This window comes from Montipora foliosa, chromosome 13 (assembly GCF_036669935.1).
Source record: "Montipora foliosa isolate CH-2021 chromosome 13, ASM3666993v2, whole genome shotgun sequence".
NCBI classification, from domain to species: domain Eukaryota; kingdom Metazoa; phylum Cnidaria; class Anthozoa; order Scleractinia; family Acroporidae; genus Montipora; species Montipora foliosa.
Window position 1 is genome coordinate 18,186,649 of NC_090881.1, and position 27,500 is coordinate 18,214,148.

Here is a 27,500-nt window from a genome sequence, read left to right on the forward strand (position 1 = left end):
TTTAACCAACTGACCCCTCAGGAATCCAAGGATGCACACAGTTGACGAGTGAATTTGTCACGTGTCTTGAAAACAAAGACCCCTATAAGACCCTAAGACTCGAAAACCAAGGAAGTAACCCAAAACCCTCAATATGGCTGACCCTGGGCCTAACAAGGCCTAAAGTTGGTTTTTAGGCCTAGGGTTAGCCAAATTGGGGCTTTGGGGTTACTTTGTTGGTTTTTGAGTCTTAAAGGGTCTTAGGGATTTTGTCTGGCCTTGGAAAGAGTAAAATCTGTGAAGCCTCACTCCCAGGAGTCAATGGGCTAATTTATTTTTTCTTAAAATTCAGTTGAACCTACAGAATTTGTCTTTTTTTTTTTTCAATGAAAACTTTTCTGTGATCATGTCATGCACAAATAATATTAGAAGCTTATTTACATGAACTTTAAGTGCCTGAGCTGTGTTATTGACTATGTGCACCAGGATGGTTATAGCTAAAGAGAAATAATTTTCTAATGGCATTACTTTTTATTATCATGATACACTGTATTTTATTCTGTAATTTTTAACTAAGTCAGATCTTAGTACTTTTAAGAAAGTTTGTGGTATGTTGAATCATCCATTATATTTCTCTTTAGTCAAGTGTGAAGAATACAATTAATCCTCCGAGAAGCTCATGAAACACAGCTCCACGTATCCTATGATAAACACTCAGCATTTTATTAAATCAATAAGCAATCATTTTGTTAATGGGTATATTTTTAGGTACAAGTAAATGTAAGCTGTAAAGCTTTTAAAAAGATTATTCTCATTCTTGCTGCATTTTTAACCTAGTATAAATTTCCTGTAACGATAGATAAATATTTTTCTTTATTTGATGCATTGATGTTCAATATAGGACTCAAATGGTGAAGTACGACTATCCTATACCAAATTAACATTTCAAGTCAACTCTTTGCATCAACTAATGAAACCTTTTGGATCCATTCTTTGGTTGCTTCTTGGAATAAAAGGCAAACTTCCATGATATTAATAAATTTTATAATCAGTTTGTATTGTAATTTGTTAATGTGATTTTTTAATCCATTGTTGTGGAAGTTTGTTGAAATTTGGCAAATACAAAAAGGCCCAAGCAAAAAGTCATTCCTTGTGTGAGGCATTTTTGTCAAGAGCCTGTTAGATCTATGTATGTACCTTATCTTTTTTCTCAAATTCAGCATGCACTCCTCTTGATAACCACTCTTTCTTCTCATTTTCAAGCCTTTGTATCTCTCTTCTTTCTTGTTCCACTTGAGATGTCAACTCTGTGAGAATACCACAAAATTCAAAATATAATCAGGATAAAACACACAAGCTTTCCCAAAATCTCCATGCCTAAAGGCCAGTTTACACGGTACGATTAGGCAGCGCGATTTGTTGGCCCAACATTATCAAAGCGCGAATTGTATGCGTTCTTGATCTCTGCCATTTTCCATCTCTGCTGAATGCTTCTATTTTGTATGATCTCGTATTCTCAAAATTCAGATTGATATGCCGGCTTCTCTGAAAGTGTTGGGCCAACTCAACAAAAAATCTGTTGCATATGCACAGAAATGCATTTTCCCATTTATAATTGTTTTACAGCAGCTCTCTGGACTGAGAACACACAGGGTGCAGATGATTATGAATCGTGAGGAAGTACGGATATGTCTGGAAATTACCTGCATATTAAAACTAAAATGAGCTGTCGGCCTTTCAACAGACCCTTGACTGTCGTACAATGTAAATGCTGCTGATATTTAAAAAAATGCTTCTTACTGAGTTCGAGGTCGGTACTGTAAGCTATGAACCAAATTTTCCCCGTTGACTTATGGCATGCCGTCTTAGTAATGTAGAACACCGCCTGCTAAATTAGCCAATCATAGCATGCGTATTACCTGAGAGATATTCATGAGGAAGTAAAATAATTTATTTAAACTGCACCTGAACTTCAAAAATTTTTTGTTCCTAATATATATTTCCCAAAGCAAACATATGTCACCATTGTTGCCGTGCAAGCCACATAAACTTGGCAGAACTAGCAATAATTTGGACTCATGACCATGATGTGAGAGGCGTGGGTCTATTCTCAATTTTAAGTCACAAACTGTTTTGCATTCCTGTTTTCAAAGAAATTTTGCGTTGCAGAGCAGTTTGTGACGTAAAATCAAGGATAGACCCATGCCTCTCAAATCATTGCCATGGGTCCAATTCACTGCTTGTTTCAATAACTTTGCGCATCTTGGACGGCAGATAAAAAGCGAAACTGTGTCAGGTAAGAGAGGCAAAACGTGCTCTTTTGGTGGGGAGATGCTTCTTTCCACTCGGTTGACTTTCCAGTGACTGTTTTGAATATGGCCATTGGAAAACCTGGACCGAACTTAAATGAGAACGCGAGGGGGGAGGGGCTGAGGAGATAGAGTGAGAAACCGCCTGCAATCAACCCCTCAAAATTTTCGCAACCTCCGTTCGCCCGCGGACAGAGAAAATATCATTCCTGATTGGCTGATAAAGTGTCAGAAAAATCCGCCTGTCAATCAAATTTTATTACTCTTGGGACTTCATAAAAATGTAAAGACAAAACAAAGCGGCAAGAGCTGACAATCTGGTTGCAAAAAAAAATGGGAACTTCTTTGCAGTAGCCTGGATTTTCGGTAAGTTGAAATCTCAGTTCAATCTTGTAAATATTTTCCCAAGCGAATTAATTGTATCACCGCCAATGTTTACACAAGGCACGCTATGATTGGTTGGGAGTTGACATCAAACCTGTGCTCGTCACACATGATTGGAAATGGGAGGTTTCAAAAATGTTGTGGGGTTCATCACAGGCTAGTGTAGAGATTAACATTCTGGACCGTGGCCACCAAACAAAGTTTTTTACAACTTATCCGCCAATCAGGGTGTGAACTTCATTGAAAGGCACGCCTAATTGCAAAATTCATATGAATGTTATTTGAACACCGTTGCATGGGTTGTTGAGTTGACATATTTACACGTAGTTGTCAAATGTGAAAGTTTGTTGGGTGGCCACAGTAAGACGCGTTTGCACTATAAGCCTCATTACTGGTCCCTTCAAGAAATATCTGCATTCTGAAGTTCAACTTTTATCCAACAGTCTTGCTTGTTACTGCCGCGAATCAGTTCATTAAATAAAATAACAATATTAACAAAGGCTTCTGAAGGGAATCAAGATCAGCACATCATAACACTGGACATGACTTAAGCCATCCCTCTATCGTGACCAATAGTGAATAATGAAACCACTGATGGTGAAGGTACCAAACCAAAATTCTGTTCGTTTGGAACGGTGTCTTCCAGGTCATCCAAGTGACCACTTCATTTCTTGTTGGTAATGAATGACACCATTCTTTTTATCTGTCAGTAGTTTTTTTTACTTCTTACTTTTTTTCTATGGTGGACTTATTGACCATCATTCAGTTCTGTGTTTTGGTTGTTATGTGCTTGTCATCAAATTATATTTCATAAACATACTTGTATACCACTCTTTGACTGAAGATTGCAGTGATTACCAGTCACACTTTTTGAAAATACATTTGGGTGAACATCAATCAAATGTTTCCACAAACTTGACTGCTGAGAAGTGAACAGGACTATATTGTCATGGAAACATTTGATTGACATCCACCCATGTTTAGTTTCGAAAAATGAAAAAAGTTGTGAGGGGCGCGTGCAACTGATAACCGTTGTAATAAAGGATTTACTGTGGCTTGATGGTTTGGCAGCAAGTTAATGAATGGGACAATAATGTTTAAGACGTATTGCTATGGTTAATAATGTGTGGCTATTTTTTTTGCAAAGGGTTTATGCCACAGTTCAATATCACATTATTATCACCTTTCCTTGATAATCAATATCACAGTCTAAACACCTACCATCACATTTTGTTTTGCTTTGCTTTAAAAGAGCAACTTGTCTCTTGACATATTTTATGAGATCTTCTTTCGGCAGTGACTCAAGCTGACACAAGAATAAAATAACAATAATTTAAAAACACAAGGCAGCTATACACTGCCTTAATTTATTTCATTAGCATTCTGGCACTCAGTCAAGTCTCAGTCATCAGCTAATATTCTCTTTGATCACATCAAGTGTTGTCAAGCTGAAAATCTTTTGGAAGAAAGCAATATGGCCACATTTTATTGGAGACATTTAAAGTCAGCCTCCTGGATTAGTTTTTTTTTTCTGCAGCTCTCAGGATACCTGTGGAATTCAATAGGGAGTAGCCACTGTACCTGTGATTTTGCTTGTGCCTTAGAGGAAGGGGAACTTGTTGTATTCAATGCACCTTCCTTTTTCATGTTCTTTGTTAGATCAAGTGGGTCTTTGTCATTCTGAGCAGGAAAACACAAAAAAAAACTATTTAAGTCTGAAAATTGAAGAAATTGAAGTCACCTAAGACGTACATAAGTTTGTTAGTACACGTAAGTATGGAGCGTTTTCACTCACGTGACCAGCAGCCATATTCGATTACTAAAACAAAAGAAACTATTTGCATGAAAATAGAGTTCAATTCCCGGAGGGTAAAGTTTGGTATACCACAATGGCCGCCATTCCTTTGTTTTGGTTCATCAACATGGCCGCCATGACATCACGTGAAAACAATCAATGCATGTACCTCTGTTTTAAGCAGGCAAAATCTGGGATAAATTTTAGGGATTTTTCTACTAAAACTCTGCAAGAATTTTACACCCCCCCCCCCCCCCCAAGAGGAGGTTATTAAGGCCCCGATATACTGATGCCTATTGAATTTGCCAGGCTGTGCTTCTACGAGTCTCTATATTGAAACTAGAAAAAGGAGATTCTGATTTGGTATGTGATGTTCTCTGATCATGAATCTAACCACCTTCCACAATCATGTATTTGTTTTACCACAATTTGTTTGAAATACAGACCAGTTACAATGTCATCATAATAAAGGACATTTCATCCCTGGCAAAGTTTTTATCCCTTTGTTAACACTAATGAATTACTTTAAGTTCCTATGAGGCTTATTTTTTCTCAGTTTTTTAACTTTTCGTTTAAATATTTATAGTGTCTGGAGTGTAGTACTTCAAAAATTTTTCCCTCATCATGTATCCACGTGTTTTAGCAGGCCTTTGATTTTTGGCTGAGCCAGTTGCGTCCCAGTTGCTAATGACTTCAAAGAAGTGGGAATAATTATAAATGTGCATGTCGAATTCAATCAACTATTCGGAAAGGAAACCGCCGAAAAATTACTATATTTAATTTGAATTTAATGAGCAACAATCCAAAGACACCCGGTGAAAAGTGCGGTAGAAAAGCTAAGAACAGAGAGGCCGCAGACTTTTGCCAGATTTGCAGAATAAATTTAAATTGAATGTTGCAGTGTTTTGGCAAGTTTCCACGGTGTGATGTTTGTCCACAACTATCAAGGACAAATTATTGTTTAGAACGGTCGACTCGTCAACCATAAAGTCTGAAGTCAGAAGACAGAGATTGTTCTGCAGAAATAGTGACTCAATACTTGTTTGAAGCCATTTCCTTTAAGAAATTCCTTTCTTCTCAAAGGCAACTACCCATACATATCTGGTGACGCTGCAACGAGGAACGATGTTGATCAGAGGGCATTTGATTTCGGTCACGTGTAGACAAAGCTCTCACAAATAATGGTCTTGCCAAAACCAGTTGGTAGCACAGCCATAACATACCTACTTGCCCGATAGGAGAGCTTTGACTACACGTTTGTGCTCTTGTTTGTGTTAAAAATGTTTCCCATTTAGAGGGATCAATGATCGAAATATTCTGCAAAAGCTATATCGTGCTTATAATCTTAGCACAATCTGACAAAAAATAATTAACTCATCAAAAAAATCTGATAGCGGTGCATTGTCAAGTCGGACCAATCCGAATTTCCCAATGCTGGTGCAACAGGAAATTCTGAATGTGTCGGTTACTGAAACGGGTGCAGTTCCTTTCTCACACTTCTCTCCCAAGAATCCCTTGGCCATTTTATTTGTTTGCAAGGCAAAACACCACTGCCTCAGAAAAGCGGGCCGCTCAACTAATTTATGAAGGGACTACTCGCAGTCTAGTGATGATTCAATTTGTTATACCCCTAAAATTAATATGATCAGAATGTAGTGCACCATTTTGTATTTTCTCTTTGTTGTTTTCTTTTCAGAATTTACTTTATTAACCCTAAAGTTGACGTCCAAAGCCTAAACCAGCCAGACTTTAGTCATGTTCTATTGGGATCAACCGGTTTTAGTTGGTTGGGTTGGTTGGGTTTTTTCGTGTTCTATTGGGAAAAACCCGTTTTCGGTTGGTTTGATTGATCAACTTTTTCAACCGGCATCAAACTTGGTTGAAACGGTTGAAAAAGCATTGGCAGCAACCGCTGTCGTTTACGTGGGCCATTTAAAGTTGGCCGCGGGCTCCTGCCGTGTTGCTTTCGGGCCTCAACTTGTAAATCCTAAGAAGTCTGGTAATAACTACATATATTCCCAGGAGTTACCGCGTTTCAACCGAAAACGGTTGGAAAAGTGTTCTATTGGGAAACCTCAACCACTTCAACCGAAACCGGTTGCGGTTGAAACGGTTGATCGCAATAGAACACGACCTTAGTATTTTACTCTGTCTTTACTCGTCAATGGGGAACCCCCAGGAGTCAATGGGTTAACCCAATGACCCCTGGGAGTGAGACCTAACAGATTTTACTCTGGCTAACACCAGAGGATTTTACTGATGAACTGGGGGCATCCTGGAGCATTTGAGGTAACAATGGGTCAAGGCTGCTGCCTAGAACAATTTTGCGGGAGCCCTTAATTCATTTAATAGTTTCTGGTAAGTGACATGTACTCCATATGTTGACAATCTAGAAAAACTAAAATGACATGCCGTAATGGTCGGATTGCTGATGTAACATAAATATTTACCACAACAATATTATTATTTCTGCGGATGATTTCCGATAGAGATCGTTTCTGCTCTTCGTTAAGAGTCAATCACACTTATTAAACGATTATGTGATTGTGTCGCGATCGATACGATACTCGTATTGATTAAGTAGACAAGATACCTTAAATATTCTTAGAGGATTTATGCAGCTTAGAAATGGTGTATAAACAAAAGAATTCAAGCACATAAACACACGCGACCGGTTTTGGATACGATCAATGAACTTCCAATAACATCATAGAACTTTATTGTCGATCCTAGCCTGTCACGGCTGTTTGCATTCTTTTCGAAGACGGCTGACGATAACAACGCAATTATAGTTGTGAGCGGTTAAAAGTAAAAGTGTAAGAGTTCACAGCAGGAATATATCGACTAAAAACCGCAATGATTAAAATTGTAAAAGGTTTTACAAAAGAGAATTCAACGTAACTTACAATTGCGGTAGCCATACCACGTTAGGGTTAGGGTTAGTGAGGAAGTCGATCTATCCAAGAAACCTACAATCTCCAGAAACAAGTCTCTACCCTGCTTCCATTGAAAATGTTATTGCAGAGCTTGCGTTGGCCCTTTTCCCATTTGTTCTGGACAACAATTCACTGTCATTCTACCAATGTTTAACCAATGTTTTCTATCGGAAGGAAATTCCACGTCAATATTGCGCCGCGTATTAAATCAGCGGACGAAGAAACACTTCGAGAAAGTGTGCGCGACCCTATTTCGCGCATTCATTGTGGCCTCGTTGTGGCATCAAGTGCGTGAGAGTGCGTGAGAAGACTGGAGCTGACCTGGCGGGAAGAAATGAAACTCAAATGAATTCTTTCCCGAAATTTACGTCTTATCGTGTCATAGTACATGTATTGCGATCCATAGCCACAGAAAGGACGATGATAGGTACCTCCAAGTTTTCCTCATTTATTTTCCTTGACATGGAAACCACTGGATTGCAAAAACCCGTGGAGATTACCGAAATTAGCATGATAGCTGTCCAACGAAAACTAATCTTAAAAAGCTCTGAGACCAAAACTATTCCTCGAATACTCGATAAATTTACGGCTTGTGTTCGTCCTGCTAAAGAGATTGAGTGCTTTGCTTCATCGATGACTGGGCTATCAAACGAAGATCTCGAAAACAGGAAGGGTTTCGACATCGAACTCGGAAAAATGGTTCAATCGTTTGTTGTGAGACAACCTCAACCGGCCTGTTTAATAGCTCACAATGGTGATACTTTCGACTTCAGAATTCTAGTTTCTCACTTACAAACTGTTGGACTAAGATTGCCTGACAGCGTCGAATGCTCTGACTCTCTGAAAGCTTTCAGGAAACAACACATGGAAAACGAGGAGGATTCAAATTGTGTTGACGGTGTAATTTCGCGTGGTAAAAGGAAACGATTTTCACACTCTTTAACTAACCTATACCATACTTTTGTTGGAGGAGAATTTGAGAATGCACACAGAGCCGAAGGGGACGCTTTGGCTTTGCTTAAACTGGTTATTCACAAACCAGGTGTTTTGGAATATATAGAGAATGGTGCACACAAACTTTTTTATCAGAGTCAAGCAAATGGAGAAAGCTCGACGAAGACACAGAAGCAGGCTTTGGATGAAGAGTGTATCAACCAGGTCCAAGATGAATACTTGTCACAGTTAGAGAAGGAAGGACTTCTGTGATTTAGAGATTGAATTACACAATAATATTGATTTTTCCCTGGTGAGACAGACCATGTACTGTGTTGTGATTGTATGTAGCTACAAACAATTTGGGTTGTAAATTTATGTATAATTACTATTTAACAATAGACTACAAGCTTTCTGTGAGTCAATAGCAGCGATTTGACTAATTGACTCACAGAAACAAGAACCAGTAGTGTAATTGTTGTAGTTGAAAACCAATCACATACTACCTTTGAATTGATTCCAATTTTTATTGATTTTATAAAGATTTGCTTCCAGAAAATGAAAAAAAGGTGCACATGCCTAATTTACATAATTTGCATCACACCTGAGACCAAAGGGAAAAAAAACCTGCAAACACTTGCATATTTCTTCTTTTTCCATTTCTTCAATGGGAGAGGAAAGCTTGTTTTGATTAGCAAACCAGCCTAAGAATAAAATTTCTTATGTAAACAGAAGCCTTTACACAACTTGAATTTATAGAAACATCAGTTGTGTATTGTAAATAATTTTGACTTATTATTCCCACTTACAATTAAATATCTTCTTTCCATATTTTGTTGCCGCTTTAGTCTTTTCTGGAATAGCATCGTTAATGGGCTTGTCAACCTCTTCTTTAGAAATATTGAAAAAACAGTTTGAAGAAGCCACCATTAATTAAACGAAATGTGCTGAAATTGCAGTCAGGGACTTGCATAATGACTAAAAGAAATGTTGGACACTGATTTATTTGATCATCAAATGTTCTCAAAAAACTTGGCAAGTCAGTGTCCAACATTTGTTATAGTCATTAAGCCACCATTGTTTTGTTTTTGTTCAAAACACCAGCATTCTTGCTTCTAAATATCTATCACTCAATAGATAGCAAGTAGTGAGCCAATCAGATTACAGGTTTCGTGATAGTATGTGAGTGGATTTCTACTAAATATCATAGGAATGAAGGTGTCAGTTTCTGAAGAAACTTTGGCGCTGAGTCGGTGGGAAGTTAAACACAAGAATTTGGTTTTATAAGGAGTTTATAAAAGTAAATAAACCACCGTAAGAAATATTTGTGAGCTTACTTTGCTAGTGTTTTCCCTTCGTCAAAGGGAAGTTGCTCTGATAAAGGCTCACTCTCTGCTCAGAAATCTTTCTAGCAGTGATTAATTAATTGGTCTTCCCAGGGAAAATGCCCAAGGTTAAATTTTGGCTTTCTCACTAAAGCTTGTAAAGTGCATGCATGAAGTTGACCAAAGGGATACAAATAAAATAATGTGGTTTTTGTTGACAGCTATATGATTTTATATCAGCCATGTAGCAACTGATTCACCAAACAAACAAAAGCACAAAAGGGCACGCAAGTAGGGCAGGAGAGTCCCATTTGTGCCTGGAGTTCTATGAGCTCAATGCAACCCTTCCCCTTTGAATGCTTGCCAGGTAGGCTTAACCAATCAGGGACACATTGTTGGAAGGCAAGTGATCTCACTGCAATGCTAAATCCATGGATAGAAATGCCTTTTTTTGTTATTTAAATAAATGAACGAGTATCAACAGACAACAAATCAGTTAACGGATATCAAAAAGAAAAAAATAAGTTATCAAAATTAATGATGATGACAGTGATACCTGCTGCTTATGAACATTTTGTTTTTGAATTCAAATTTTCCATCCACTTATACAAAAAGAGTGGCGGATCCAGAATGGGGGCAGGGGACTCAGGCCCTCCCTTATTTTTGGATGTTAAAAAAGCCCTTTTATTAAACTGTCTTGCACTTTTTGCAGACAACAGCAACAAAAGCCGAGAAAGAGCAGTCTTTGTTTTTTTGAGAGTGCCCCGCCCCTCCCCCCCCCCCCCCCAAGCCATTACGCATGCAAAGAGCAAGGCCTAAGGACTTTGAGCTGTAATTTACCCATATCAAACTCAGCGATCTCCAAGTTTTGCTGTTTTCTCCGTAGTTTATGCCAGTCCGCAGTCCAAATTCCGTATTCTTCTTTTGTGTTGTCTCATGATTTCCGTCTAAAGCACTGGACAAAATATTCTCGTTCCCAGAGCTTTTGGCCAACCACGGCTCGATCATCATAGTGTGTAATGATATGTAATACATAAAAGGTTATGCAAGGATTTGCAACAACTATAAAAATCCGCTTAAAGTTATTGGCGTTTGTTACTTGACTTACGCTCATTACGCGAGGAGTTCATCCAAACGTTATTTATCCACAGACAGGTTGTGACAAGTGTCACAAGTTGTACTAACGTGCTAAACTTCCGACTTCCTTAGTCTGAACTTCTTGTTCTAAGCGAAGTGTTCCTGAGCGCCTTGTTCTGAGCCTGAGATAACAATATTATCTAGTGCCAAACCAGACATATTCCAACCTCTTTTGAAGGAAAATAGGGAGTATTTTTTAGCGCCCAAGAGGCGTGAGCCTGTAGAGGCATATGGGGTATTTCCCTCCCCTCCCCCAAAGAAATTTTGCAACCATTAACTATGGTATTACCAACGCTTGTCGGCCAGTTATGGAGCTTCTAAGTGGAGTAAAACTGCTGGCCTTTGCACAACACGGGGTGCTTAATGGAGAAACTGTAGGATAAGAAAGTGTAATATGTAATGTTTTACACTAATATCGCAAAAACATACTTAAGATAAGCAATTTTTCCTTGTTTTCAGAATTTCATGATAAATCGGGCGACTGATAAAAAATGGGGAGAGCTGGAGGCAACACATCAAATCGGGAAACTTCCGAATAAATCGGGAGGGTTAGAATTTCTGCAAAACATACATGAACCAAATACGCGTCCTAAGAGGGTCTCAATGGGGTTGCAGCAAACACGGTACACGGTTAAAAAATTCGCGATTTCACGGCGCACGCTTAATTTTTACATCAAATAATTGTTCAGAACTTAGGAAAAGCTACAAACAACACGGTTATCTGGACAAAATAATTCACGACACACGGTTAATTTTTTCCCTTTTTCACGACACATGGTTAATTTTTTGGACGTTTCACGCCACACGCTTAACCCCATCGAGACTCTCTCCTAACCGGCGTGTGAAAACTTGAACCAACGAGTGAATTATCCGTAAAAGGTTTACAAAATGCTTCAGCAATATTGCTTTATTAATTTAATACCGTTTTGGCGGCACAATAACCCACGGTTTACATCCAAAAACCAGATTTCTTCGGCGTTGGCAGACTGCACGGCTTGCAGTCACAGCGTTACTTCCTCATCTAAATCGGAACTCGAAAGCCTTGGAAATCCCCGCTGGTACTTCGGCAGGCTGAGACGGGTCAAATAAGGGATCGATCATTAGAAATAACCGGAGGTTGATCATGTTATCCTGTTGGACAAACTACATGCCTATGGTTTAGACAACACATCATTATCGTGGTTTCAATCCTATCTCAGCGACAGGCGTCAATTTGTATCCATGAGTGAAAAGGAATCTACTACATCTATTATTCCGCATGGTGTACCTCAGGGCTCTATTTTAGGCCCTTTACTGTTTGTCTTGTTCATTAACGACCTTCCGTTAAATTTTAGTTCCGCTAATACTGATCTATATGCTGACGACACGACATTAACTTGTTTCGTCAATTGGATGGATATGGATCGTCTGCAAATTTCATTTCTTTAACGCAGCAGTTTCTGAAACGGTTCACTGGGCCACACCAGAAACCCATAAGGGTTGAAACGTGTAACGGCCCCTTGTGTGCTGGGAAACAAGCTTCTCAATATTCAATTTGCTAAGTACCATATTTGGAACAAAAAGAGCGAGAGTTTTCCAAATATGGTACTTAGCACTGAAACATTCAACTAATCAGTTCGCACTGAATATTCGGAAGCTGTGAACGCGCGTTACACGTTTCAACCCTTATGGGTTTCTGGCCACACCCAACAAGCTTCCACTTAATGAGAAGAAAACTAAAGTTCTTACCATTTGTGGTAAACGTCTTTCCAACAGAATTCCTAATGACATTATTGTTTCTGTTAATGGATCGCAACTTGAAAACGTACAATGTGCAAAGCTCCTAGGTTTGGAAATTGATAAGGAATTAGCATTTCATTCGCATGTTGATAACTTATGCAAGAAACTATCTCAGCGTATCGGAATTTTAAAAAGGATTAGACATTGTCTGCAAATTAAGCATAGAGTTCTCTTTTATAATGCTATTATTAGACCAGTAATGGATTACGTAAGTGTTATCTGGTCAAACTGTGATATACATTGTCTAGATCGTGTTTTAAAGCTACAACAGAGAGCAGTGAGAATTGTCATTGGTGCTGACAGTTATGCACCCTCTGTTCAGTTATTTAACATACTCAAATGGATACCTTTCTTCGAGAATGCTAAATTAGCCAAGTGTTGTATCATATACAAGCGTTTGCAAGGTCGCGTGCCTAGTTATCTTACTAAGTTATTAGTACTTACCGTTGAGACTCATTCACGGCAAACTAGATATGCTAAATTTAATATAGCCTGCCCTCGAGTTAATCGAAATACAGAAGGTGGTAGAACATTTACTGTGACTGCTTGTCGGGAATGGAATAAGCTACCTCTTCAAATGAGGAAAGCAGAGACTCTCAAGACTTTCAAAAATTCTCTTTGGAATAGGATTTTTAAAGACCAGCAATCTTAAATCATTTCTCTATATAAGTATTGTGGGTCACTGTGCTGCATGCTAATAATTGCTTCATAGTTTTATTAGATTTTGCTAATTTTATCATAAGCTCTGATTTTTAACTATTTTAACTATTTTGATCTTGTAATGAGGGCCTCTAGTTTATTAGCATTTAGATGCTATTTTGAGCTACCCTTGATAAATAAAGACTTCACTTCACTTCACAAAAGAAGGAGGAAATGAAATTATATGAGTCAGAGGACATGCATGCGAAATTATGTTATTGTCTCCATTGCAATAATTCACGTTATCCTCAAATGTATTGTAGAAAAATCCGTCGTTATGGATGAGTTTAATATTCTTTCACTCATTACAACAAGTGTGTATGGGAAAGGAGGCAAGAATAAATGACATGCTATTTTAATATTTTAATTTTTTTGATAAATGACAAACAATGACCGCAAGTACTTAAACATGGAACGCTGGAATGGTGAAAAGGAAAAATAGTAACCAAAACGAAACGCCGGAATGCTTAAACACGGAAGTGTGTGAAAATAGCGAATACCGTAATTCACCTCAAGGTCCTGCTCACAACGTAAGATGAACGGCTTTATACAAAGTACACTATTTTCAGTGATTGCGGTATAATACTCTCACAACTAGAAACGCAACAAGCAATACGTATCTCCACATGAAACACAGTAAATCGTGAAGCAATTCACACGAATTGCATGTTTATTCTTGCAAATTATCAACGAAACAATGAAAGTTGTTTTACCGGTTGGAATATAGCCTGTTGCAGGCTCCCAGATAGTAGGAAAACCGAAAACAACTACCTTTTCCCACGCAGTTGTATTCGTTTTCCCGACTATCTGGGAGCCCGGAACAAGCTAGTTGGAATAATGCTATAGGTAGTTTAGGTTTTTAGTTTACCCTAAATTCAAAACGATTTTTTAGACATTCTTTTAAATTGAACCCTGTGTTATTTCTAGAGGGCATTGTACCTTACAGATTTGCACCAGACATAAATAGAGAATTAAAAAATGAGTTATACACTGTGTAGGACTTAACTAAGGTACAATGCCCTCTAGAAAAGAACGAATAATCAACTATTTTTTTTGTTTTGTTTCTTTGTTATTTGGTTGCCCGGTAATGAATAAATTTTCATAATTATCCAAATGGCGGGAACATTATCATTATTTTCCGAATGGTAGAAATGTTCTTGTTGGTTACATGATAGTGAATCCAAACTAAGGGGATACAATGAACCAGTATTTGTGTAAAAAGAAGCAAATTAATTCGATTATTCAGCCTTTTTTTTTTTTCAATCGCAAAAATTTCGATGTTAGGGTTAGCAGGCAATTCGTGTGAATTAATTGCTTCACGATTTTACTGGGTTTAATTTGGGGATACGTATTGCTTGCTACGTTCTCACAGGCTAGGGTTCTTCAATCCCACCATCCCGACCAAAATTTTCCCTTCATCCCGAACGTTTTTATCGGTCAATCCCGATACCGGTCAAGGGAGTTTAAGAAACCACGACGGCTAAGGCGGCGAAAACGTCACTTCAAAATATACGTTTGAGTTATTCTAAGTATTTCGGGATTATTCAATCTTGTTTGCGTTATACAATATGTGCGAAGTGTCCTACAACTGGATTGGTACCGACCGATTTGAAGTAAAGAGAGAGACTGAAAGATTCACTGTAGTTTGTCCACGTTGTCGTCAACACCATAAATTTGGTCATTTCACGTAGTAGTTTTGACGAGTACGGGAGAGAAATATTTAAAAATGCGTGCAGCACGTGCAGCACGATCATTTTGTTTCTTTTAACCAATAATATTAATGCTTTTTGGCGTTGTCGTAGCCGTAGCCGTTGTCGTTTCTTAACCTCCCTTGTATTACGTCACAGCATGATGCCCAAACCTGAGTGTGAATGCATATGCCAATTTAAGCTCTAAATAAAGTGCCAGGGCAAATTTGATTACTTAGGCCCGTTTCAAACGTCGAACTTTTCATGTGCCGAATCTAATGCAAATGAGCGAAAACAATAGATTTTCTCATTTGCATTAGATTCGGCACATGAAAAGTTCGACGTTTGAAACGGGCCTTAGTCTACGAAAGGCTCCTCATTAAGAGTCTCAGGCCTAATTTGAATATCCATACGGACTCCATAAGTGCCAAACTTTTGTTTAATTTTCCGTTGTTCCTTTCCGTTCACTATACTGGCTCCTTGTCGACTATTGTTCTTTTAGTATTTATAGTTTGCAATTTTCAAATAATTTTGACTTGATAATGACGTTTAGCTAACGTCGAAACGTCGTGGTTTTTTCAACAACGTTCAGTTAACCAAGTTTTTAGTATTTTTAAGAATGTTTAGATATGTTTTATCGCAGTTTTTTGTAGTTAAATTTGCAATTTGCAACTTGATCTGAATTTACTACTATCGTTACTTTACAAGACTGAAAGCTTGATACGGATTATGCGAAATGGTCATATATCTTTTCAAAGACAACCCCAAGAGTATGGACATAGGATGCGAACCTGGGAATGTACATTTGTACGAGTGACACCCCTGACCCGAAAAGTTGAGAAGTCACTTAAATCAGGGCCGTAGCCAGTATGAGGCAAACCGAGGCACTTGCCTCGGTCATTTTTTCGTGATTCGTTAAAATAAAGCGTAATTCCAGTGTTGTCTTCAAAATGTACTCGTCATAAACACCTAAAATACCTACGAAGAATATTTAACGATGGACATTGCCTCAGTCATAACTTTTTTCTGGCTACGGCCCTGTAAATCGCATTCAGTCAGGCAAATAAGAAGCGAGAAAGTCACCACGACAATAAAGTACGGCTTTTCTATTGCGAACTTTTGTGTGTAATTGTTGTCGAGATTCCCATACAAATTCTAACATTTTTTACCCTCCGATTTTTTGTTAAAACAATGGTTTGCTGGGGGTGCTCAGCCTCGCGGGCTCAGAAAACCTGGTTGTGGTCATTGTGATCATTGTTATTTAACGTTTTTCATTCTTAAAGCGTTATTGTTGACTATTTAAACACATTAAGCCCAAATGAGTGGTCAAGTATGAAAACACAGGTAAAGAACTTTCGATTCTGAGCAACCTTTTCCCTTTAAGCATTCCGGCGTTAGGACGTTCCAGCATTCCACGTTTAAACAAGAAGCTCTAAGTAGCCTATACTCATGCGCTGCCCGGTTATTTGTACTTTTGTTAGTCTTTTGTTGACAGTTTAATAATAATAATAATAATAATAATAATAATAATAATAATAATAAGAAGAAGAAGAAGAAGAAGAAGAAGAAGAAGAAGAAGAATAATAACTTTATTGTACACCACAAAACAAGGTATATAGGTGTTACAAGAATCTATTTGAGAGAAGTTGCTCGTTATCGTGTGAGTTCATTGACATATACTTTTCATCTTTATTTGAAAGAGTCTGTTTTTTTCGATGGGTCCATACACCTGTACTTTTCAAAACTATTTGAAGGAAGTTCTTATTTTTTCTCTGGGTCCATTGGGCTGTAAATTTCTCTCCTCTTTCTTCCAGTTTGCTGCAACTTCTGAAGTAGATTTATGCTTTCTTATTATTTGTTTCCTTCTATATTTGACAGTTCACATAAACATCTAAGAAATGCAACCTCATATTTTTTTTTAAAACAATTAAATTTACTTTGAATAACAGAACAAAAGAGATCAATAACAGAATCTACATTTGAAAATACTTTTGTTACATTTTTTGGTTCAGAACCATTGTATACAAAAACGTGGTAACTCATCTTTTGCTTTGCATACCACTGGAAACCACAACTAATGCAGTAGCTAGAAATTCACATAAAAAGGCCTGTGCTGCTTTCCTTATTATCCAAAATGGCAATTTTAAGCTGTTGTTTACTGGGAACCACATAATTTACAAGATAAATTACCCTGGCATGTTGCTCTATAAATAACTTTTACATGGCCAGTGGCCTACGTCTAATTTCTTTAGAAAATCAGAAATAAAAACATTATTTTGCTTTCTGATAAATTGCTCTTCCATTCTCAATGATACTATCAACTGTTTGAGAGGTGCAATAGTTACAAGACTTTGAGGTGGAAAAACAAATAGAATAAAATGACACAGCAGAACATTCTTTGCAAGAACAAAGATAAACATCATTTAAGTGCTCCTAGGGTCTAAAATGTTGGTTTCGAACATATAAGGAATGAACAATGCTTCCACTGTTGCTTTACATTTTTATTAATGTTAACACATTTTAATCAGGCTCATAAGTAACAGATGTTTGTGCACATATATTCTGAAAAAGTTGTACCAAATTCATTAATGAATCTATTTTAATTGAAGTACATGTTGCAAATGGGTCCCATACCTAATAAATCTCTGCCATAAGAATCAAAATTTTACACGTCACATTAGGCAGACAGCATATTGCTCCTGTGCAAAGTTCAACTGTTAAAATATATGCATGATTATTATCCATGAGCAAAGAATCAAAGGCAGCTAACATTGATATAACATAAGGAAAGTCTGCAATTAGAGGAAGTGCACTATTTAGCAAACCACTATAACTATCACTGTATGTCAACTGATAGTTAATGTGGCTTAAGTTATAACCATAACAGGCCATTGTGTCAAAAATAGGAGTCCCTGTTTGCATGATAGTGACAAAGCTGAATACATATTATTCCCGGCGGGTCTAATCTGCAGGTCGCAGGTCGCAGGTCACAGGTTGCAGGTCATTGTTTCACCAATACAGAAAGTATCCTAAACATTCTTAAAAGCTAACCTTAGGCCTAAAAGCTTTTGTTTAGGCCTAATTAGACCTAAGGTTAGCTTTTAAGAATGTTTAGGATGCTTTCTGTATTGGTGAAACAATGACCTGCAACCTATGACCTGTGACCTGCGACCTGCAGATTAGACCCACCGTATTATTCCCAATGTTTATAATTTGAACCAAGTCAGCTGAAGAGGTTATTTGGATTCCTGAAATTTTAAACAAGTGCCAACAGAGACATTGCCACACGTTGCGTGCCTGCATTTGCCATACCAAATACTTCAACATTACCTTGACTGTATGGTGCGGCAATAGTTTTAGTTGGATCAACAATTCCTGGACCTGGGTTGTTTGTACGTCATTTGTGAGTCGAATTAACTCAGGAATGTAAAAGCGATACAAATAGATCTTTGTAAAGTCACAGATGATTAATTTGTTACATTTCATAAATGGAAACCAAACTTTTCAATACTGGCAAATAAATGGCCTCTAAGTGAAACAAAAGTAAGACAGAAAACCAGAATTTCCCCTTGAAGTATCCTCTAAATTCCTTTGCCACCAAATAAACAGAATGTATATCAACGACTAGTCTGTATTGTTGAAACAATTCCCCATTTTGACTTCGTCGCATGCCCATATTGACAATAACAGTAGTTCTAAGAACAGCTCAGATTGCTAAAAGTGGGATCAGTTTTTCTCAGGTATTATCAGTTTCGCTCAAAGCTGCTCTAAGGTTCTCAAAGATCACTAGAAGATGACCGGTTTGTTGATAGAGATCAGTTTGCCTGACCTTTATGTCGATCCCCGCTCTTGTGCAAAGTGTTTATTTGTAAAACAAATTAGGAAAAAAGTTATAATTTTGTCTTTGATGTCAACAACTTACCTTTGGCTCCACAATCGAAAAAGATTTATTCTAACAGCTCGATCGGTACGACCGCGACTACAATCACAAAGTTTGAACGGATGGACAGGTGCACTCAAGATGCGATGATTCGTGCGCGACCATGCACATCCAAGAGAAATGACACATCTTAAGGGCTAGACTTTCAAAAGTCCTTCGTCTCGTGTAGATGCGCGTCCGAAAAATCACGCTTCGCTCACCAAAACATTTTTCCCTGGGATTCTCGTGAGGTGGCATACTTAAGGGATTGAAACATGAGAGGGATGGTTGATTTCTTCAAACAGGCACTGTTTATTTTGTCATGCAAAATGCACTGATATTCCAAGCATACATACATTTTAAGACTCTAATACTTCTTTTCAAGTCTTTCTATTATTTTTTTTCTGACTCAAACAATACATTTTTCAGCAGCTATTAATTGTTTTGAATAATCCCCTACCCCCCGCCCCACGTAAAGTTACAGTCATATATGTAAATATATGCAAGCATAAATTTCCATGCACTAATGTAACACGGAAACAAGAACGGAGGGCATTTTATGCCTCATGCGCTTAGCTGCGCATGAGTGATGAGCGTTCCCACTGGTGACGTTGGTCGGGCCCGGGAATCCCGGTACCGCTATACCGGGAATCCCCGCTTTCAGTTTAGTACAAAAGGGAATTCATCGAGGGAACTTTTGATTCCCCAAAGTAGGGCTTGGTTGATGTCGTCCATTCCGACTACTCGGAAAGTTATTGAGTTTATCAAAGGAGATGTGGAAGAAAGGTACAAGTGTATTCAATGTCGTCATGTTTTACAAGATCCTGTGCAGTCTTCTTGCGGCCATAGGTGAGACTAAACCTTTAATTTATAATTTAAAATTAAAAACATTGGCAATAGTGGAGGAGATTATTCAGTTTAAAATTCCGTGAGTTAAAAACATTGAAAGACAGAGTCTTCTTGTCGCTTACCTTATTACATATTTGATATCCCTGGGTTGCAAAATGTTAGCCCTGATTCTCTGTTCGTAAGCTTAATATACAGTGCTTCGGCCAGAGGAACATTGCTTATGATATATTCTTTAACGTTTGCTGTTCCCTTTTCTTCGTGTCTAGTTCGTTTATTCGAAACAAGCTGTATTAAAAATTTTTGCAGTCATTCGATTCACTCCACTGATTCCGATCATTCGACAGTAGAAACTGAGGGAAAAACCCGTCTCGTCGTTTATCGTGAAGACAATTTTAAAGTCGAAGGAATTTTAAACGGCCTACTTGATATGTAGAAGTCTGTTGTGTTGATAAAGTTCTGAGGGTGATTTAAGTCAAGAAAATTGGGAGAGACTGAATTTCAACGAAATCTATTGCAAAGTCAACGTCTTAAATGGTGGATACTTTTGCAACTAACATTCCGAAATTGCGAAAGTTCACAAAAACAAGCTCGATCTCGTTTTTGCGTATCAAGTTTTCAAATATATGCTTCGTAAGCATATAAATTATAATAACGTGTCGCGTACTAAATTAGCATAATATAGTCGGAAATTCGAAATTCGCCGTTGATCGCTAAAGCAAAGTGATCGTGGGTACGTTAAAACGCGTCGTGCTTGCTTATCAAGAACGTGACTGCCTAACGTTAAGAATTCTATTCGATGTGCCTCGAAGTCCTAATCGAAAGTTCGATACCACATCGTGCAGTTGTCTCGGAATTATATTTTGAAAGTGAAAATTATGGAAAGGGGTAGATTTCCCACTGGAGTTCGTCATCTTACCGGACTTTTGTTGTCATCGCTAAATATAAGAAAGATTACCTCTCGAGTTGAAAATGTGGTCACTTGTATAATTAGGACAGCAGAGGTGTGCCACTGCGTTGGTGTAGTGGGTGGTGTAATGGGCGATTCGATTATAGCTTCCTTTGTCCTCTAATCATCAATGATTGTCACCCAAGGCCGTAAGTGTCCAAAGGGTACGTCAAATGAAAATTTTAGTCCCCCACACCCAAAATAAAAATCAATTGTAATAAGGTAAAACTTATTATGGTGTGCATTCATTATTATTATTTCCGGAGAAGTGGGTCTAATTTCCCATTTAATTGTTACGGTAGTAGTAGTAGTAGTAGTAGTAGTAGTAGTAGTAGTAGTAGTAGTAGTAGTAGTAGTAGTAGCACCTCTTAGACATACATGCTACACGTTCTAACATTGTTAATCCAACAAACTTGTTTTCTAACAATGTTTCAAGGTATACATTTTGCGACAAACTCTACATCGGGGAGACCAAACAGAAGTTCAATACTCGGTTCGGAGAATACCAAAAAGCGGTCAAACAAGAACACCCCAAGAAATCTGCACTCGCCGAACATTCTTTACAGTCTGGCCACACTATCTCGTGGGAATCGTCTATAATATTACGTACCAGTCCCGGTTGGCGAACCCGACGCCTCTTAGAGGCATGGGAAATTAACACATGCAAAAGTCCGCTCAACCGCGATGATGGAATGCAGATCACGTTATAATACTCAGGAGATTTGATCCTTTGTCTTGTTCATTAAAAAGAGTGCATGCAAGCATGGATGTGTCTAGGTGCGCTCTTTTTAATGAACAAAAGAAAGGACCAAATCTCCTGAGTATGATCACATGATCTGAATTGGGAAAACAAAATGTACAAGCGAATAAGGTCTATTAAGAAATAACGTCGACCACTGCAACACCACAAAACAATATCATTAGTTATAAGAGGAAAAATATTCGTGCTGTACGTACGACACGCATTTTAGAACCAATTCTTATTGTACTCTGCATAAAGACCGGGACACGCCAGGTGACAAGTGGCTGCTACACGCCGCGGGGACAAGTCGCCGCGACAATTCGCCTCGTGTGACACGGTTAATTTTGTGAAAATAATTGTCGCTGCGGCAGAATTTTGTCGCTGCGATCATTTTCACGAATTCAAACCAGTTTGACCACAACGTGAGCACACGTATACGGAAATTTTTGTATCCGTAAATAAATTTTTTCGGATTCAAAAATATCCGCGTCCACAGGAAACCTATTCCAATCGTTTTCAAATCGTTTCACTGTCCAGACGTATCCGGAGACATTCTAGTGCCCATTGCTTTCGACAAAGCCATTTGAGCATGCACAAAATCGTATTGTAAAAAAAAAAAAAAAAAATCGTATGTTGGCGCCATTTTCTCTGTTTTGTTAACGAGTTGCACGTGAGAGTCTTTCGATACGCAGCCATGTTGATTTATCTCACCCGGAAAAGGCCGGATCCGATAGTGTTACGTCAGCCTATGCGGATACGGCCGTCCACACGTATCCTAATTCGCAGCGTATTCAAACATTTCCACTCTGAGACTAAGTTTCCGGAAATTCCCGATTTTTACTGGGTTGCCTTATAAGGCAAACCCAGTCGAGGTCTTCGTTTAGTTTGTTTGTTTTCTTTTTTTTAGTTTTTCTTTTTTTTTCCGTGTCGGTAAATGTCTTGCCTGTCACTCCCCTGGTAAGTGGTGTCTTTGTGTATAGAGCCTTCTGGGCGTATTTTCTTAGGATCGAGAGGGTAGTGGAACTGCGTAGATTTCTCTGGTGGGCACAGTAGAATCATTAACTTAGCCTGCAATGGCGTCGAAAGTCATGCAACGCGAATGGCGTTTTAGTGGATCCTTAAACAAAATATACCCTTATGGAGCTCAATAATGGAAAGTCAGTTGGATAAACTAGGTATGAATCTCAAAAGCGACGAGTACTGGACCTCGACAACAACCTATCGCCCGTCGAGACGAAATCAAAGTGAGCAGTATTTACCTGAAGTACATGGTAATTTGACACAATTGAGTTTCTTGTCTTCACGCACGCAATGAAATAGGAAGACGTTTTCGCCTCAAAGAGCAAATATGTTGTTTGTTTCAATAAAATTTTCGCTGGAAAAGGATTCTGTGGTATTTTCTGCCTTTGTGAATTATAATATCATGTTGTGTATTGAATTTTCGAGCTTAAGGTTGAAATGTGATATGGGAGAAGTTTTTTAGTATTGCTCTGTAAGCAGGAAGGGTTCACAGGCCTGTTGGAAGCGTGCTTGAGTTTCAACAAAATGAGCCCCAAAATCAGTGAAAACTTGTGACGCAGATGAATAATAAAGTAGCTGCTATTTCCAAAATGATGGAATTAGCTGGTGATAAATAACGTCGTACGTGTCTTGGAGAGTAAATTTTGACTTTGCATAAATAAGAGTTGGGCGATTGTGATCTTTGTTTTGACTTCGCTCATTTCATTGTCAAACTTTATAACACTTGACAGAAAAAGAAACTTACAAAAACCCGGTATCTTGCCATCATTTGACACAGATGCTTCACTGTTTGGCGAGTAAACATACAGCGGTAACTTAATCACGGCGCCCGCTGAATTCCGGCCATGTCACTTTCGATTTTGCAATTTACTTGAACGTAGCAAAAATCTCCCAAAATGTTGATCGTAACTTTTTATATTCTATATTCACGGTTCAAAATTAATGTTGTTTTGATGTCGTAAATATTTTATTCTCGATCGACCGTCCGGGAAACTTCCTTCTGCTCTTTCTGAAAACTGTGTATCAATAGTTATTTGCTTTTTCATCAATATTTGTTTTGCATAAAGCAAGCTAACAAGATCTGTACCTTGCTGAGTTCGCATTTGTTAGAGTTAATAGTATTTTCGGTCCGATGCTTCTGTTTTAAGAGGGGTAACATTATTTTGGTCTCCCATCCAAACACTAACCCCGCCCGGCAGGGCTTAATTTCAGTGAACTTTAGTATTAGAAAGCCATCAGATGCTCAGAGGGCACACTTGTGGTAAAACGAAGTTGTGAGGGAACTTGAAAATTATCAACATGTCAGCCCAGAAGCCAATGTTTCTCGCTTCTCTTTTATTTGTTATTCTTCAGAGACTGGAATGCTGTATTTCAATACCACACAATTCAGTGCCTTCTGATTTTCTGTAGCACGTACCACAGGCAACCCAGTGTATGCTTCACAGAAGCATCTCGTTTCTTCTGCATCTCGATTTTTTTCTAAGGGCGCTTTCCATTTGACAGAACTGACCGGCCAGACGGAGCGTTTGGAAGGACTAACTCTACAACGCCTTCAAATTAACATTCTTCGAGGATGATATGCGAGGGATTATCATGCAATTATTATAAATACACAGGTGACTGTACAAAATCGCGCGCTCTCATTGGCTCGCTATCTCGGATTATCAGCCGATAATCACCTCGACGGACAAATGGCTGCCAGTAGTCGTTTTACCACTGTAAGTGAAGATGATTTCGCGTTGAAATATTTTTTTTTCTCTTTTTTTAAGTAATCACCTGTGTATTTATACTAAAACAATTATTTGCCTCAGGTTCATTTCGGTGAATATTCACCGATAATCACTTCGCCTTCGGCGAATAATTGTTAAATATTCCTTCGAATTGTTGCATTTTCTTTGCGAACTGACGAGTCTGGCCGGCCAGTTCTGACACAAGGAAAGCGCCCTAAATATCCTGATATTTTTCTAAATATCGCCAAAATACCTGCCTTTATTTCCATAAATAATAAAGCAGTAACCGAACAAAGTATAAGGCAATACAGGAAATTCAACGGTGTCCTTGTGAGGTATACAACAAAACCCTAAACAATTTTTTTTTTTAACATACATTACATATATTAAAAAGAGAGTACTGCTGCATGTGATTACTGGAGGCTCATATGGGAGAATTGAATTTCTGTGTCTGTAAGTAGCATTTAACTTGAAAATTTGCTTTCATTCTCCGTTTTCCTGGGGAAAAAAACCTGACTTCAATAATTTTTCCCTAACAAAATCTAAATGTCATAATTTCTTTCTAAATATCTCAAAAAATATCCGGATATTTGTGTCAAGGCCTACTGGAGACCGAGTGCCAGGAAAGTGGTGTCCCCAAAATTTTTATACTAATCATCTTTAGTGGAAAAACGATACTCAGCAGTGTGAATGTGTTTGTGTGAAGACACGTTAAGAGGGGAAACAGTCCACTTGCGGTTGCCGTGCGCGTCTCAAAAACGCGCGTGCTTAAGCTCCCTATTCTTGGGAGCTCTTTTGTCCAGGAAAATGCTAATAATCAGGTGCCTGAGGGGCAGAGTTTAAGGGACTCTTTCTGACGTAAATTGTCTGTATTTTTTTAAACGGGTGATTTTGAGAGTAGAGTCGTACCTCTTGTTGAACACTATATTTCATTGACTGAATAGTGTCGTTCTTTCTATTGTTTTGTGAGCTGAATCCACTGTTCTTTTGGCCAGTTCTGAAGCCCGTTTAATGATGTACGACACGACCTGATTTTGAAGTCAGCGAAAAGAGCAAGAGGACACCTTTTCACGCTTACTATCGATCTCAGACGTCCGTGGACAAGGGCCTTTTTTCAGCCCACTTCACGGACTGTTGATTTCAGTCTGCGGTTGAAAAATCCTGATCACGTGATAACATTTTTTGTGGCTCTGCGGTTTTGAAAATACCGACCACGTAGCGCTTGTCCTTCGTTCTTCCCACGGCCGAGAAAAGAAAAAACCTGAAGAAGAATTTCCACCTTCTTCTCATTTCCTCGGACAAGGCTTTTCCTGGGTTACCCGTAATAGCTTCGGCCGGTTTTATTCGCCGTCAACATCGTTTCGCGTTTTCCTCTTTGGGGAGAGCAACAGAAAATGGCGTCACGAGATCAGTTTTTGCAAAACCGCAGAGCCGCAGAAAATGTTATCACGTGATCAGAAGTTTTTTTAACCTCAGACTGAAATCAACGGTTCGTGAAGTGGGCTGAAAAAAAGCCCTTGTCTACGGACGTCTGACATCGATAGTATTTAAAACGGGGTGCATCTAGAGCTCCACCATTTGACAAGGATGCTCCGATTCTACAAAGTGGCGTACATTATCCCTGTTCCATTTAAGCCGCAGACTATACAAAATGACTGTTTGAGTTGGGAAAATATCAAACACGGAACACTGCTCCGTGTTTCCACCAAACAAATGCATTGTAACGGAAGTCACGCGGATTTGTGTTCTCGTTGATGGTTTATTGGAAATCCACACTCCTTCGGTACTACGAAATAAACGGAGAATACGAAACATACACAATACAGAAGTACAAAGTAAAGAAATTACATTAAAGAAAGAGAAGGGATGTGAAACGTAGGAATAACACGAACAAGATTTACCTTGACTGACGCTGTCCTGACTCAGATATATTTATTTTAAAACTGCTTATGAGTGGAAACTTCGCATCATGAGAAAATGTGACCCCCAAATAGTTAATAATCGATTATTACTCGTTGTAAAAGAGTTGCGCCCGAATGAACACAGGGACTGCGGCAGCACAAGTTGTACAATCGATGAATTTCACTTAGTTAACGAGCTTTAACGCCTGTGGGACAGCGGGAGCACTGGCCATGCACCCACTGAATTCCACTTATCTTTCGACTACGGAAGTGCGGGAGCAATAGTTATACACTCGCAGAATCCCACTTAGTGCACGACTGTGAGAGAGCGGGACCAACAGATTTATGCCGTGAAAAAATGCCCGTGTATTCTAAAATTGCTCCAACATTTAAGTTCTGGGGTAAATTTATGCAAGAAACTTGACAAATTACAACGACATAATACACTAAAGACAAATTCAACAAGAGAACAATAGAAAATTACAAACAATGACAACTAACAAGTGGAGGCGACACATACGAATCGCAGCCAACAAGCCAAAAACGAAAAGCTATATTCTAGAAGTTTCGCGGTAACATGCATGTCTTCATTTTGTCTGATTGTTTCAGGTTCTGTTTCTTATGCCTTGAAGGCATTTTCCAGAAGGACCCAAGTGAGCATAAATGCCCTGATGATGGCGAAGCGCTCAGTAGGAACGAAGTTTTCATGGACAAATGTGCTAAGAGAGAGCTTCTCTGCTTGGAGTGCTTCTGTTATAACAAATCGCGCGGATGTCAATGGACGGGTGAACTTGCTAAACTACAAGACCATGACTCTGAATGCCCTTTTTCAGAAATAAAATGCTTATATAGTGATTTAGGGTGTAGCGTTGTGGTATTGAGATATCATTTAGCCAAGCACATAGAAAATGACTGTCTGTATAAAGTAGTTAACTGTCCGTATTGCGAACTCGGTTTTTCTGGAGTGAAGATGAGGGAGCATTTGGAAGTGTGTGGGAAATTTCCGGTTAAATGCCCTCATGGCTGTGGCCAAGATGAAATTCTTCGAGAAAAGTTACAAGACCACTCAAATTCTTGCCCTAAGGTCCCAATACAGTGTAGTTTCAGTGGAATGGGATGTAAATTTCGTGGTTCAAGGGAGTCTCTAGAGGATCATATTAGTTCAAGTGCAGCTGAGCACTTAGCAATGAGCAGCAAGTATATTCAAGAAATTGTGCAGAAAATGGAAAATTTACAACTTAAGTTGAATGCCTCGCAGGAATTAAATCAAAGTTACGAAGCACGGCTATCGCTGCAAAATGAAGCTCTTGCCCTGAACAAACAAACGCTTTCAACGCATCAAGTCAAGCTAGCTAGACTGGAAGCGAATTTGGACATACAACGGCAAATCTCCGACGAGCTTCGTAAAAATGTCCAGGGTTTACTCAAA

General features: G+C 38.6%; 3 protein-coding genes across 9 annotated transcripts in view; 2 read left to right on the plus strand and 1 right to left on the minus strand.

Annotated features, from left to right (window-relative positions):
- Positions 1 to 19,873, minus strand: part of LOC137982128 (GRIP and coiled-coil domain-containing protein 2-like) — a 97,812-nt gene extending 77,939 nt beyond the window's left edge. For 6 of the 7 annotated variants that reach the window (XM_068829191.1, XM_068829193.1, XM_068829190.1 and 3 more), the window contains exons 1-4: positions 7,374 to 7,587; positions 4,254 to 4,352; positions 3,894 to 3,978; positions 1,177 to 1,286 (exon numbers count right to left, since the gene is read on the minus strand). In XM_068829191.1, the coding sequence (XP_068685292.1) occupies positions 1,177 to 1,286; positions 3,894 to 3,978; positions 4,254 to 4,352; positions 7,374 to 7,388 (309 nt within the window). In that variant the 5' untranslated portion in view covers positions 7,389 to 7,587. Of the gene's footprint in view, positions 1 to 1,176; positions 1,287 to 3,893; positions 3,979 to 4,253; positions 4,353 to 7,373; positions 7,588 to 19,854 lie in introns of those variants that run through there. The other variant, XM_068829188.1, reaches the window with a different exon arrangement.
- LOC137982705 (three prime repair exonuclease 2-like) lies at positions 7,718 to 9,660 on the plus strand. Its single transcript, XM_068829845.1, has one exon. It carries the CDS (start codon positions 7,749 to 7,751, stop codon positions 8,607 to 8,609), a length of 861 nt encoding a protein of 286 aa, XP_068685946.1. The 5' UTR covers positions 7,718 to 7,748; the 3' UTR covers positions 8,610 to 9,660.
- LOC137982130 (TNF receptor-associated factor 3-like) overlaps positions 19,558 to 27,500 on the plus strand; it is a 9,884-nt gene continuing 1,941 nt past the window's right edge. Inside the window, exons 1-2 of the mRNA XM_068829194.1 lie at positions 19,558 to 19,732; positions 26,681 to 27,500. The exon at positions 26,681 to 27,500 is cut by the window's right edge and continues 1,941 nt beyond it. Coding sequence (XP_068685295.1) covers positions 19,608 to 19,732; positions 26,681 to 27,500 — 945 coding nt within the window. The 5' untranslated portion in view covers positions 19,558 to 19,607. The remainder of the gene's footprint in view (positions 19,733 to 26,680) is intronic.

Coding starts and splice junctions, on each gene's coding strand:
- LOC137982705 (XM_068829845.1), top strand. CDS start 7,749: ATGAATTCTTTCCCGAAATTTACGTCTTATCGTGTCATAGTACATGTA.